Source organism: Neophocaena asiaeorientalis, unplaced genomic scaffold (assembly GCF_003031525.2).
Source record: "Neophocaena asiaeorientalis asiaeorientalis breed wild unplaced genomic scaffold, Neophocaena_asiaeorientalis_V1.1 scaffold228, whole genome shotgun sequence".
In the NCBI taxonomy this organism is placed as follows: domain Eukaryota; kingdom Metazoa; phylum Chordata; class Mammalia; order Artiodactyla; family Phocoenidae; genus Neophocaena; species Neophocaena asiaeorientalis.
Window position 1 is genome coordinate 513,808 of NW_020173762.1, and position 15,688 is coordinate 529,495.

The window sequence follows — 15,688 nt, forward strand, 5'->3', positions numbered from 1 at the left end:
CCTGCTGAGCTAGAAAGGCAAGCAACAATAGCAGAAATGGATTGGTATACAGCTGTATTACGACACACTGTTGGTGAAGTGGAACAATATTCAGTCTCTGCCACACGGCTTTGGCAGGGTGCTTCCTCAAATCTGGGTGCAGCACAGAATCTGTTACTAATCTACAGCCCTAATGAGTGACATGACTGGAGATCTACCTGCCGTTAAATCTAAAATCACACAAACACATTAAAAAAATTTAAAACAAAAATAAAGTCAGTTTTCTTTTTATCCTTGGTATTAAGGACATTTTTGCCTGATAGAAAAAGAATCACTATTGAAATTAAGTTGCTTTTTAACTATCGCTCATTTTTATACTTCATGCACCATTTAAAACTAATATAATTAGTGTCACTGAAACTGATTTAGTCCTGAAAGTGGAGAGTTATAACACAAGTGAGGGCTCAGTCACAGGAACTACAGAGCAGGATGTAAAGTTTGGTGATTAATGTTTTGCAAAGAATGTAAGGTTATGGGTAAGCTCTATGAGTTTGCTAGTTTGAAAGAATGAGGGAGATGTCTGAATAACTGAACAATTATCCCTCATTTGATTCACCTAGTGTAAGAAGTTAATAATTTTTAACGGACACTCACAGCTTGCTGTGACCTCAAGAGGCCATTTTTCCTGTTGGCATGCCAAACAAGTGCAATTTTCCTAGAAAGTGTTTCCTACAGTACCCACTCACATTTAGGCATTTCAGTTATACTTTTTAAAGGTAGCACCGTCTGTGCTAAAAAAAACCAGCTTGTTGCCAATGCCTAGATCTTTTCCTAAAAACCTGCACAGAACCTGTCTACCTTCGTCTTTTATGTGCACAGTTACTTTTGTCTTTTCTCTGTAGCTGCACTGCATTTCACTTGTCTTTGCCTAAGTCTATTCTGTTTGCTTCTAGCTGCTTCTCCAATTTAATAGGGTCACTTTGAATTCAGATACTATTTTCCAAGGTTCTGTCCATCCTGCCTCTTTCTCTAACCTCCAACTAACTTCTGATTTGTAAACTTCCCTTCTAATAGCTGTGAAATTGCTGAAGACTTCCAAGAAGATCAGTGTTTACAGACCATCTGTCACTGTTTTTCAGCTGAAAAGTTAAGCTTACTGGTTAGTCAGTTTGAAGACACAAATCAGTTGATGCTGGGAGGTAGTTACAGCCTATGTATGTGAAAAGCATGTTTATGTGCTAATTTCACTGGAATGTAAACCCCAGGAAAACAGGGAATACATAGGGTTTTTGTTTTTTCACTGCTCTATACCGCATGTCTAGGTTAGTTCTTAGAGCACAATAAATATTTCCTTAATTAAAGAAAAAATTTATGTGAAATCCATGGCATCCTGAAAATATGAAAACTAAAACAAGTCATTTTATCAATTATGAGTAGTTTTATATTTTGAGTAAATTTTTGAAGAGTGCCATTTGTCTAATTTCTAATGTGATTTATTTCCTTCTAATACTACACCAGTGGCCATAATACTGAAACTTTTAAAGCAAAGATAAACATTCATATAATTATTTGGAAATAGAAAATGCTACCTGAATACTAACTGAAGACATAAATTAGAGGGGAAAAAAACAGTACAACCTGCCATGACTCAAAAAAGCTAAAATAGGGTAAATCAGCTCAAGGTGGCTGTGAAAAATAGCTGTTCTTTAATTCTCTGAGTCCTTAAATCCTGGCTACAGTCTAGTCATACCTGCATATTTGCTATCAGAAACAAGGGTCAGCTCTTTCATAAAACCATGGAAAAGGAATTAACATTGAATTTCAAAATATGTGAATCATTAACAAGGCTATCGACAGAAGACCAAGCACAAAATCTTTATTTCTGGTGAAAGCATGATAGAAAGCAAAAGAGGATTTTCATATTCCACACTGAAAAACTTAGAGAAGTTTTTCTGATGATTTTTTTGTAAGACAATAAGTTACTGAAAAAAGACTAAGTTTAAAATCACAGATAATCGTTTTAAGAAGAGTTTGTTTTTCTTTTAACTTTATACCTGAAGACTGATGTTTTTGATATAAAAGTTTTTAAATGAGTGAAATTTGAATGGAATAATGAGTACACTTTTCAAATGTGTAGTTTTTACCACAAAACTGCTACATTTCTTTCCTTATGAAAATAAAATAGGTGTTTTGACATTGGGAGGCCCTGAATGACAGCACTGCCTCGGTCAGTTCAATGTGAACATGTGATTGAGGACTGAAACTCCAAGGCAGATCTGCCTGCTTTGAAATTGTGAAGTAAAGAACAGATCTGAAACAAGGTGACAGTTGGATCTCACTTGAATCTATATTATATCATTCAGAAACATAATTCAAACAACGTTTCTTCTTGACAGCAGGCTAACAAAAGTATACTGAAAAGCTCTTAAAATAACTTGAACTATCACTCTGCTCGCCCCTCACACTTCATTTTTTAAAAAATGTAGTTACATTCTTATTTTATCATATTGAATGGGCAAAGTTTTATAAATTAAGACCTCGGTGATCTAATGAACCAAATGAATACAGCCATTCTCTAATAGTCACATACCAATATACATCAATTTTCAAATTTTTATGTATAAACATGTAACATGGTAAATGTTCTGTTTTATTTCAATAAAATAGCTTTACCTGGATGATTCTTTCTTTCTTAATGTACCTCACCCTCCACTTAATTCCCTCATGGTTCTCTCTCCTTTGGTTTGACATATTTTTCTTTTATGAAGTCATTTTCATTATATATATCGACTGATGCATACAAGTCAGAGTTATACACACAGCAGAGTTACTACTGAGTGATGACTTTGTGCTTTTGTTTTCAGCTTTGTGCTTGGGTTTTGTTTTGTTTTGGGCCACATTAATTTTGGCCCAAAGCAGTGACTTCATTTGTAACAAGCAAAAATAATTTCCCTAATGATGGTATTTTCTATAGAATTAGAATACTAACTTCAGTGTAAGGCAAGGAATCTTTCACCAGGAGATGGTATCTATGAAGTTGTGAAACCCTTAAAATTGTATGTAAAATGCTTTTGGTGTATGTTTGTGTGCTCCGTTGTGCACACACATGCCTGCACTTCTTTCTGGTGAAAGGGTCCTGAGGCTTTTACTTCCTTTTCAGTATTAAAGAAAAGAGGTATACAGGAAAAAAGACATGTCTCTTTCTTTGGCGAGTGACCTCTAATATAAACAAGAAAACTGGAAAAAATGATTCAGAATACACAAAATATATCTTACGTATGTAAGTATCACCTAATCAATTGCAGTATAACATAATGGAGAAAGGTTATAATCCAGAATTTACAATGGAATAAGATTTTAATCTTATCTAATCTACTATCATCGCTCAATATGTAAAGAAACGCAGGTCCAGAGATTTATTCAAGGTCACACATGACTCTGATAGTTTTTCTTAAACATATTTATATCAGCGATTTTCAAACATTTTTTAGCACCCTCTCCCAAAAATATGTTTCAACAAAATTTTATTAGGAGCCTTACAGGAGTGCATTACTTTTTTATAGTATGCTTTTCTGTAATGTTCAATTATTTTATTTTCATATTCACATATTAATTCATATAACATAAATAAACAAACAAAAATAAAAGTAAATAGATAAAAGAGACTTCTAGAACTGTGGAGAACTGATTCAATAGGCATTTTCTATTTTAAATATTTTGTTTCCTATTTTTTGCTTTTCTATATAACAAAACAATATCAGCACACATGCAATCTACAGAAAGCCAGTGTAAGCAATGATAAGTTCAATTTTAAAGGGCTACTTTATAAAATAGAGACAGCCATATTAATCAAGACCAAGTTGTTTATAATAATAAACAAAGTTAAAATAATCTGCATACTATCCCTAAAAGTTATACAAGTTTTAAGGCCATAGAAACCATAATTTTATATTTTTTACTGTTTTTATTCAAACAATTAATGAAATTACAAAGTGTCAAAGAAATGCTTTATTGAAAGCCAAAATCTTTTTCATCATTTTTTTCTAAAGTCATAAATTGAAGAGCTGACATCTTGATTTATCACACTGTGCACTTTTAATAGCCAACAAGTTAGCTATTACATTTTAATCAACCTGCCTATTAAATTTCTTTCAAATGGTTCAGAGATACTTCCGTTTCTTTTAATAGCTAATTCATTCACTGGTAATCTATTAATATGGATTTCAATGACATGTCTTCTCCAGAGTACAGATCGGGTCATTGTTAGTTCAGTATAAAATGAAATATTCTGAATGTAGAGGTGTTGCCTCTATTTCAATATGTAAATTCAAAGCTTTAGAGTTGGGAACCCTAGAAATTACGTATTCTGTTCTCCCTTATTTTGCACTAATTGGCTTTATACATGTCTTTTTCATCAGATACATGGGTTTTTCTAAAATAAACATTTGGAAGTAAAATTCCTGGGTCATATGTGGTCCACATTTTCATCTTACAACATATTGCCACAATGCTGTCAAATATGTATGTATCAATTCACACTTCCCATAAGCAGTGTATATTTCTTAAATTCTTGCTAGGACATGGTATTGTCAGGCTGACATTTTGCCAATTTGATAGAGCATGAAGTATCTCATATTACTGTTATACTTTGCATTTTCCTGATTACCAGACAGATGGAATAATTTTTCATATATTTATTGGTTGTAAAGGTTTCTTATTCTGTGAATTGCCTGTTCTTATCTTTTGCCCACATACATATTAGATTGTTGAATTTTATTTATTGATTATTTATTGATACAATATATGCATTAACATTTTGTTTTTTATATGTATTGTTTATACCTCCTTCCAGTAGCTCACCTGTTTTGAGTACCGTTTAAATTTTGAGATAGGACTCTTATCTGTCTTTTCCTTTGTTTTCAAGAACTCCTTTAATTTATGATCTTTGTTTTCAAGAACTCCTTTAACCTAAAATCTAAAGTATATTTTCTTCTAAAAGCTTTAAAGTATTATTTTATGTATATACATTTTTTTTTTTTGCCCTGAAATTCAACACAACCTGGTTGTGCTGCAATGAAGAAACTGATACCATTAGATGCTCATTATTGTTTTTTATTGAAAAAGAAGCTTCTCAGAGCTCTTATGTTTTCTGACTGCTCTAGACAACAGTGGTAGGCTTAGAAATCATAATTCTTGACAAATCTTTGCCTTACAGTATAGGGAGTGGCTGATTTGCAAGTAGAAATGATGAACCTATACTACTCAGTCATTCATCTCTAAAACTCATTTTTTGTGGTCAAAGTCATGTATTTCTGTGTGCTTTTAACTTGGACATTTTCAATACATTGGCATAGTACTCAAAACAAAGAATACTGAGCCCAAAGATAATGGGTCAAGTATGCTTATCCACAGGTAAAATAGCAGTAAATTCCATTTCTTTCTAGTAAGAATGTAAGTCATTCCCACAGCTGTGTTTATTTGTAAATCACACACTGCTTTACATTTTATTTGTAAATTCACACTGCTTGTGAAGTTTTGCTGAATAAAACAAACCTCAGACAAAGGAAAGTATAACTATTTAACAATATAAAATAATTTACCAATTTGAAGAAAATATGACTTTTCATATACTTCTCTGCCCTCTATTGGTATACTTTCTTATATTGTACAAATTTTACAAACTCGTATGCAGAAAGTCTATACCAGCTAAAACCTGAATTTTATATTTGGAAATTTATTTGAAAAAAAGTATGTGAGAGAAAAGTAGATATGAATTAAAACAAGATATCTATGAATAAAGAGATTCTTGATTATGTTGTTCAGAGAAGGCTTATTTTGTCATATAATCACAACCAGCTCTGTTCTGTTTAGACTGAGACTGTTTCAGGAAACATATTGTTTCTATTTTTCTACATCAAGACTAACTGTCTTCCTTCAATCTGTATATCCTCTTAAATCTTTCTTAGTTCTCCAGTGATTTTCTGGGGTTATAAATTACTATCTATGAATGTGATGGGTAACTTGTTTTAGTTTTTAAAGCACCCACATTCCTTATAATAATAAACTATGAGGAAAGTCTATTATGAAGATTATAGGAAAGCCTATCACATAAACACTTATTTTTAAATGGCATGCAGTATATAAGGCTGAACTGTGTAAAGTACAAGCCTCAGTGTGCAATAAACAGGGGCTATCCTGGATAATACACAATTATTGGTATTTAAGTATCTTTTTTTCTAAGACCTTCTTATGCTAAACATATATCCCATTTCCATATTTTAATTTTTCATGTAAATGAACTAACTTCTATTCACTTTCAAATAGCAGATATAGGTTAATATAATCTATTTCTTAGAAAAAAATAATCTGAACAAGTGATGACTTTTAGTTAACTTTGGTTATTATATACCACATTTATAGCATCACAATTTTATGCTTATAATACAGTAGGAATATTTTTCCAGATGAGAGGTACAGTCCAGTATTTTTTGCTTTTAAAATTTGAATTATAAGGCATTTCATAGTTTTTAAAAAACTGGAATTAGCACATAAAAGTAATAAGAAGTTTAATTTATAACATTATCACTACCTATTTGAAGTCAACTCAAATAAATTTCCTATCTGTTCTAGGCATTATTATATTGCCCTGACAGAGGACACAGTTTCAAGGAATATAAAATTCAGGAGTACGGAGATTTGGGAAAGTTATATCTTTGGTTCTATTACTAAATGATTATAGGCAGAAGCTATTTACCAGATTTTTTAAACACAGTCTTTGCTCTGACCAAAATATTTATCCTTTTACTGAAATATAAGAAATTAAAAATTAAAGATAAAAGGATTCTACTAATAAAATATCTTGAGATTTGTGGTATTTGAGAACTTCCAGGAGAAAAGAATGATTATAAAATTCTTGCAATCTAAGTCCTACAACTGAACAGTTATGTATAGTAATTCAGCATATTCGATATCAAATAGTTTTGTAAAAAAATGTTATTGGTCAATCCATCTCCCCATATATTCACAATATTTTAAAGCTTCTCCTTCCCTAGGTAAATAGGATGAATGAATCCACTCTAAAGAATTGCACTTATAACAAAATAAAGTGGAAAGAAATGAATAGTACATCAAGGAAATTAAGAAATAAAGATGTGAATAATTGTGCTTTAAGAATATCTTATTTCCATGAGGTGATAAAAATCATTCTGAAATACATTCTTGGAAACTTAATTTTAGTCTTCAGCAAGCTTCATGTAAAACTGTCATCATAAGAAAATAACGAACACTTTTATTATTGTGAGTAGGGCTGTGTGGTCAGAAAGCCCTCGTTTGGAATCTAGATTGTGTTCTTTATTAGCCATGTGATTTTGGACAAATTGCCAGAAAACCCAGGTTCTTCATGGATATAAAGATAATGGATAATAAATAATGAACAGTGTAAAACAGGTAAGTGATAGTTACACACAGTAAAGGAGAAATCCCAACTTCACCAAGAGTATAAAGAGGCTCATTGTGTTCTATCAGAGAAAAGAATACCACTAATTTCTGAAGATAAGTTGTAGTATTCACATTTAGTTCTCAAAAAAGATACTGTTTTCTAAAAAAACTTACATCCTCAGCAACTTATACAAAACAGTAATATTTTAAAACCAATTGGAAGTGTTCTATAGCACCATATTTAGAAGTTATCAAGGTAACCCACTGTGGCTTGTCTGATTTATAACAAAGAGGTAAGAGATACTGCTAACTATATATAAAGGCAGTAAGATAATAAATCATTAAAAATGAGAAATCTACTCTACATAAATAAGCCTTTGTGAAGGGATCTTTGAAAACTATAATAATAATAATAATAATAAAACCATTTTTAATATTGTGTAGTTGACTGTGAGAGGCTGGATGATTTCAAGGATTCCGAACAAAGAGACAAAGTTAAGAACAAAACATAAGAAGGACTCACTGGGCAAGCATTTTAAAAGTTTTTCTTTTTCAGTTCCTGCTAACAATTTATAGAAAGAACATTTGCCCCAGATTGACTAGAGATCAATATTTAATATATTCCATTTTACAATGAAAAGTTCATTCTGAAAGTTATTTGGTCTCCTAGAATTAGGAATCAGGGTATTAGTAGTATTGTTTAATTATCTATTTGATGCAGCAACTCACTTTTTAAAATCTGTACCTATTTTGCTTTTGTATATTAAACTGATTTTCCTGAAACAGAAGATATCCTTATTTTATTGTACATTTTCTGATTATTGAGGACACATACAAAGGAAAGAAATTAACACAGAAATCACTGTTGCCTCATTTACAATCAAGAATATAAAGGTCAAAAAATACTAGATATAAATATAATGGCGAATGTCAAATGAAAAATTTCTCCATGCCATGGGACACATTATATTTGTGCTCATATCATTGTAATACTTTCTCAAAACAAAAAATAATTTGTTATATAGCCTAGTCTGATTTGTTAGCTATGCAAGAAGTAATCTTAGGCATATGATTAACTGTTTCTGCAAATTTGACAAATGTCAGATTATATTAGAATCTGGTTAATATTTATAACAAATGATTTTATAATCCTTCAAAACAGCAAGGCTTTGGGGCAATATGACACTTTAGGCATATAAGCCAAATTATATTTACTAACAGTAATAAAATGGAGTGAATGAGTTTGCGTGTTCACCCTAGTAGCTTTAATTTATAGAAATCATTAATCGCGGTGAACACCACTTATACCTTTTCATTTGTATTTTTCTTTAAAAACATAAAAACAAAATATGTTTAGTAGCCTGAATATTAATGAGACAGCAGGTGATTTACTGTGAAGTTTCATCCGTGCCAGTGACCAGCCTCCTGGGAAAGACAATACAGGCTCTGAGGAGATATGAGTTTAAAAAGGGAATGAGTCACATCCCTACTCTGCTACATAACTGGTTATTTAGCAGGCCTGTCTAACTAGTGTTCTCTAAACCTCTGAAGGGTAGGAGGGCTTGGAGGAAACAGAAGGCAGTGCTTGTTTATATCATTATCTAAGGTAGAGAGAAGAAATATTGTACCTTTATTTCCTCATTGCTAAAATATAGTTACAAATCAAAAATGGAAAGTACAACTATGCAGATGTAATTTGCATTTAATTTCTAATTTAAAAGAGATAATTCAGTTTTATGAGTTTATTTCCTTTTGTTAGCATCAAGGGGAGCACCATTTTAGGTAAATTATTTATTTTACTTGACATTCAGGTAACCACTTAATTCCTCCCACCTATTATTAGAAAATACAAAGGAAAAGAAACCTTTGGTAGTGAATGATGAATTTTAATAACATTCTTGAAAGCACTGGCAAGGACCAGTTTTCATTTGTTAGAAAATATAAGTGAACTTCTGAATAGAATAATAATAGTACTTATTATGTCCCTGGCATGTTGTAAGCAATTAACACATATTAACTCAGTCCTCTCAGAGTCCCTCTGAAGTGGGTACTGTTTATATCCCTATTACATAGACACTGAGAAGTTAAGCAATTTACGCAAAGTCACTGGGTTAAAGCTCCTTACTCAAAACTTCTATGCAAAAAACAACTACAGATTAGACATTCTTCTGCCATATAACACTTAAATATGGCTTAAATAAATATAGCTTTACTGGTCAGATCTCCATGAATAAAAATCTATATTGCATTAACTTGTATGGGAGGTTGATAAGGTGGAGAATGGGACGTAGGGGAAATAAAACCCCGCAATACAGGCCAAGTCATTGTTGCAGAAGGAGAAATGCCTTTTTGCTAATTCTGCCACTCAGATGCGGCACATTTTTGCAATCCACAGCTGGGAGGGGGGCCACCTTTTGGTAATTCATATAGCAATACCATATTGGTAGCAGCTACCTAGCAAACCTTGATTTTAAACTGAAATTTCTGATGTCAATTCAACTTATTAAAAAAAAGAAAGTGGGAAATGCAATTATATTATTCACGATGATAAAGCCTAGTAAAATCTCATTTCAGAAAAATTCCAATTTCCACATAAATCTACAGAAAGAGCGGAAATGTTTAACAATTAATTGAACTACCAGAGAAATTTCTCGCCAAATGCTTCATTTTTGGATCAAACTCAAGTTTTATAGGTATTGTTAATCTAAATCGCTCAGAATGCTGTTTGGCTAGCAGAGATTGTGGGTAGGGGATACAGGTGAAAAAGATTACCTTAGCTGCAAATCGTTTCTACTACTATCAGGAACTTAGAGCTACCAGAAATTTGGATTAGAGTTCTATTGGCCTGGGAGGAGCTTGGGGATTGAGGACTGACTTCGAGGTATGTGCAAATTGTATATGTTTAAATGAACAAATGAATAAACCCTCTTGTGGGGTTTGTGAAACTTGGGTTTGGATAAGAGTTAACTTTCCTTGAAACTCTCTGTAATCAGCCATCACCTTAGGGCTCTCAAAAAGCTCCTTCTACCTGTGTATACAGCGGCATCGGTGAAGTTAACTTGATGGTAACCCTGGCGTATTTGGTATTGCCCTCAAGAAATTCTGGCTTTGTATGTGTGTGTAGCATTGTAGCAAACAAGTCAGCAGAAGAAAAACTTTTGAAAATGTATAGAGAACACCTGGAAAACATTTTCATAAATATATTCAAAGGGCAATGTAATGAAAGTTTTTAAAGAGATGATGTGACCAAATAACAAAATCCCAAAGAGAATATATAAGAATGATTACATAAATTGAAAATTATCAACAAATGTTCCAAGGTCTTGCTTGATTACAAGGAGTAAAATCCCAATAGTAATCAAATTTATCACACTGGGAAATCTGGACAGGTAAACTGATACATAGGATGTAACAAGCTGGTTCAAGAACAGAATATTAGAGATGATTTGAAAAAATAAAAACCACTGAGAAAGATTTCTGCACTGCATGGTAGATGCTTTATTCTTAATGAATCCCAAAGATGATACTGATGGATTCTTGTTTGGAAGAATAGGTGATAAGACGTACAGAATTTTAAAATAATTATTCTTTTGATGAATTGAGCAGTGGTTATGAATAGGAAAGAAAACCTGAAGTGAAAATAGGACTAATTTTTAGACAACTTCTTGTAGTTTTCAAAGGTCAGAAGTACTCTAAAAGCAAACATAAGAGATTTAATATATCTGTTAGAAAGAAAGGAAAATGGAGTTGGAATTTTAAAAAAAAATTGCAGCTGTAAGAAACTAAGAATGAATGGGAAGTTAGAATACTGTACATGAAGATGTAAAAACGCAGTGCCTAACATTTTATTTTAATAATAGGGAATATAATTTTTTGAATAAATAGATGTGACTAATTATGTTGCTGAGGTGACTGAACTGTTTATCTGGAAAGGTGAATCTTGGATGCCACCTACCTAAATATGATACACACGCCTGAATGCAGGGAGGATAGGACCCTGGGAAATAAGACAAGATTAAAGAAGGAAGTTAAAGACTAGCTTCAGAGATATAATATGAAGAAATAAAATTTTAAAATACTGCACTCATCTAAGATAAAAAATAATGAGATGAGAATAAAATGAGGAGTTTCTGACTAGGGGAACTAGGAAATTAATATAGGAGATCAGGAAGATTACTATGATGTCTACCACCATTAAAGTCACTGAGTGAAAGGAAGAATATATATCCTGAAGGAAAAGATCACTGCATGAACATACAAGTCATAAATTCAATTTAACCCCCTCCCCAAAGCCATCATCAAAGTAACTTATTAGATGTCACAAGAAATTTTATACCCTTTCTTCAATAACTTTAAGAAATATCTTTTAGAGCTAAAGATTTAAAAAACAGATTTAAACATATAATCAGACAATATAAAATATTATTTTCTATAAATATATTTCAAATTGACCTAGTCATCCTCATAGCACATATTCCAAGTTGAACTTTCTGAGAAGGAACTAAAAAGGGCACAGCAATGTTATATAATGTGATTGACCTTAAAAATCAAGGTCATAAAAATTATTCATTTAAAATAAGTTTTAATAAAGCTGCATACCTTATTATCTTTAGATAAATTTAGATCATAATGCTAAACCAAATAGTTATTTTACATATTTTATCTGTCTTCACAGTAGGCAAATAAACAGTGCATCATTAAAATTAAATCTCATCTTTTGTTTAAATGACACTTATCCTATGGCTGCTGTGACCGTTAGATGCAAGATACTTCTAATTATAAATCTTATTAATAAGGATAGTTTTCTTAAAGGAACATGCTGTAAATTTTCTATGTATTATTTCTATGTATTATTTAAAGTAAAATGAAAAATCTGTCACTATGAAAGCAAATTTGTTCCTAAACTTTGGAGGCATGTGTAAGTAATCTGTTCTCTGTGGTTTAGGAAGTATGTCAAAAAGTTAAAAGTTTTCATATTTAAATTTTCACAAACTAACCAGTAAAACTAAACTTAAAATGAGAAGAATACTTAAGAGATATTATGTAAAATAAACTAAAAATGAAACAAAATAAAAGAAGGTAATTGTTTTATTTTAATGTATTTTCTTCAGATTTGGAGGAATATTTGCACTCACTGTTTTAACTTAAGCAAAAGTGATGTAGAAAATTTAATATCATTACTAGCTTATAGTTAACTATATCACTACCACAAATAAAAGTATGTAAATCAATCCAAATTAAATATAATATGGATGAATCCCTATATCAAATTCAACTTAGACACTACTTGTTGTAACTTCTTTTATATAAATAAGATGCAACTTACTTGAGTAAAAGTAATTAACAGCACCAGCATCTGAATCTTTCTTAATCGTAAACCATAATTATTAAATTGTTTCTAAGTAGCATTTAATATAACAGAAAGCTCTCAGAAACAGGTTTAAGACAAACAAATAATTCTAGCTTAGAGGCTAAAAAAAATAACAATGTCAATCATAAAAATAACCACTGAATATATGCATTAAAAAATGTCTCTTTTAGGACAGTGCAATTAGAATGTGCTCATAGAAGTGCCATCCCCCAGATAAAAGTGTATTCTAAAGATTTCCCTGTACAGACTGTAGTGTACTCTAGCTCTCCACAAACATTATATCTACTCATTTTTACTGCAGTCAATTTAATTTTAATCACACACACACACACACACACACACACAGTGGGGAGGGGGAGAAGAGGGAGAAAGAAAGAGACAGAGGCAATAAAAAGATCAACCACAAACAAAATAGTAGATTAAGGGAACTTCATTTTCAAAATCAAAATGATACCCCAGAAGCATTTTAACCAGAAGCACATACACACCAAAAAAATCATTTTATATATATATAAGATTTATATACAGTGGGTTTTTTCTTCTGTATCTTTAAATAGCCAATATTATCTGGACACATCTTTTTGATATTAAGATTAGGTGGGATTTTTCCCCAAATACACAGGTTGCCTTAAGTATGTATTAGAGAGTATAATTTTACTTCCACAAAGACTATGAAATTGCTCTATACGTGGGGTAATGTGGAACTCTATGATGTCTAGCAGACTATATAGCCACATAATTGCCCATTTTCACTGCTTCCAATGAGGCCTGACAGCTCACCTGTTTATAACAGTGGCAGATGACTAGAGAAAGAAGTTTCTCACTTTTTAACTTACTTTCAGAAAAGATCTCCTGAAAATTCTGGATTGAAAAAACAAAAAGGTTTATGAATAATGGAACACACTACTACACTTAACCAGGTTTTATATCCTTGCAATATTCCTATCACATGGAACAAGGTCCAGAAGTTGCAAATAAAGCAATGCATTTAAGAACTTCTTAAAGTAATCACAAAAAAGAGTGAATATGAAAAATTATTTCTAATTACCTCTGTTGAGTGACGCTGAACTGTTTATATCTCCAGTAATGAAGGAAGACTCTGACTGCTTTCGGACCGTGTCATTCCACATCCTACGAATTCGGCTCTGGATGAGGGAAAGGAAAAAAAGGAAATGCGCTCACCACACTGTGAATTTTCACACATATTGTTCTTTTTTGTTTCTATTACAGTTATATGAGGCTTATATTTCTGGCATCTGGCAAATATACAACTTCTACATGCTTGTAGTACAGTAGCATAAGAACATCAGGAACTAAATTAATGATAATAATTGGTTCTCATTAAGTGTATTCTTAAATGCCTATGCCAGAATAATTATAACTATTTAAAAGGAATAAATGTAACATACTATACCAATTTAAACATGAAGATACATAGAAATGTACTCTAGATAGAATTTAATAATTTAAATTTCTAAGGTAAAACAAATTATTTTCATTGTAACTTTTATGGGAATGGGATATTTAAATATGCATTAATTTGTAAGTTTTATTAACAGAAGATTTACTTATGAATTCAGAATCTTGCAAGAAGAAACAGTTTGGTAAGAAAAGAACAGAGTATATTAAAATGTTACTAAACTTAACATTTTCCATAAATTTTGTAAGACCAATGTAATTTTACAGGTTACATACTATCTCAACTTTTCTTTCTTTTGAAGGAGATAAAGGAAGTCGATTCATCTTTATTCATTTCTAGACAGTAGGAAGTTTTATAGAGAACTGAACATTCTTACATCATTATATATATTCTCAAATTCAATTTTCCAAGTGTCTGATAATTCAAGAAAGCAGTGTAATATTTTTCCATTGAGGGGGGACTTTTTTCTGGTTTACTGCTTTGATACTTTATTTGAGTTAGGGATCAAAAAGTATTAACAATCTTGTGAGCAGGAAACAAAATATTTTCAGAAGCTTTTCCAAGGATGAAAAACTTCTTAGAACTATTACTAGTACTAATGGTGAAATCAAGCTCACAAATGGGTTATGTTCCAAATATATTTGAATTCCTTGAATAACAGGAGTACCTAATCTTAAAATACTAGACAATTGGTTTTATGAATATTGGGATATGTTTATCTTTTAGAAATGTCTATATTGTTATATAGGTCAGCAAATACATACATATACATACAGCAAAACTAATAAAAGTACAATAAGAAAACTGGTGCAGTAAAACCTGCACTTGAAAAATGTTTCTATTGAAAAATACTTCAAAACTTCAAGCTGAAATACTGAGAACAAATCTCTCACATTTGTTTTATTAGTTAACTAATTAAAAATATTAATTACCCTCTACTGCATGCCGAATACTAATCTAGGAAATACAAAGGGGAAAGGCAAACACAAACATCTTTGCCTTCATGGAGTTGCTAGACTAGTAAGTGACAGACTAATCAAATATAAATTAACAAAAATAAGTGCAAAAGTACAATGTGCCCACAAATCTCCATAGAAGCATTACTTATAGCTGAGAACTGTGAACAACCCAACTGATTATCAATGGTAGAATGAGTGAATAAATTATAGAACAATATACAGCGATGAAAATAAAAGAGCAACATAGCCTCCTGAAGCAACGTAGATGTCCAAGGAAAGGAGGAAAACATAAAAGAATATGTATTGGTTGATTTCATGTGGATAAGTATCAAACACATGCAAAACAAAAAGTACTGTTAAAAGTTAAGATAGTGACTATGTTTTGAGGTGAATGATTAAGAAGGGTTCAAATGGTTTCTGAGGCACTCTCAATATTCTAATATTTGGTCTGGGGAAGGGTAATAAATCATCGTGCCATACGCTTATATTTTGCATGCTTTTTTAATGTTTTTTATACTGCTT

General features: G+C 31.5%; 1 protein-coding gene across 3 annotated transcripts in view; it reads right to left on the reverse strand.

Annotated features, from left to right (window-relative positions):
- The window catches only part of ADGRL3 (adhesion G protein-coupled receptor L3), a 688,045-nt gene that overhangs the window by 12,161 nt on the left and 660,196 nt on the right, over positions 1–15,688 (reverse strand). For all 3 annotated transcript variants that reach the window (XM_024751339.1, XM_024751340.1, XM_024751338.1), the window contains one exon: positions 13,836–13,932. In XM_024751339.1, the coding sequence (XP_024607107.1) occupies positions 13,836–13,932 (97 nt within the window). The remainder of the gene's footprint in view (positions 1–13,835; positions 13,933–15,688) is intronic.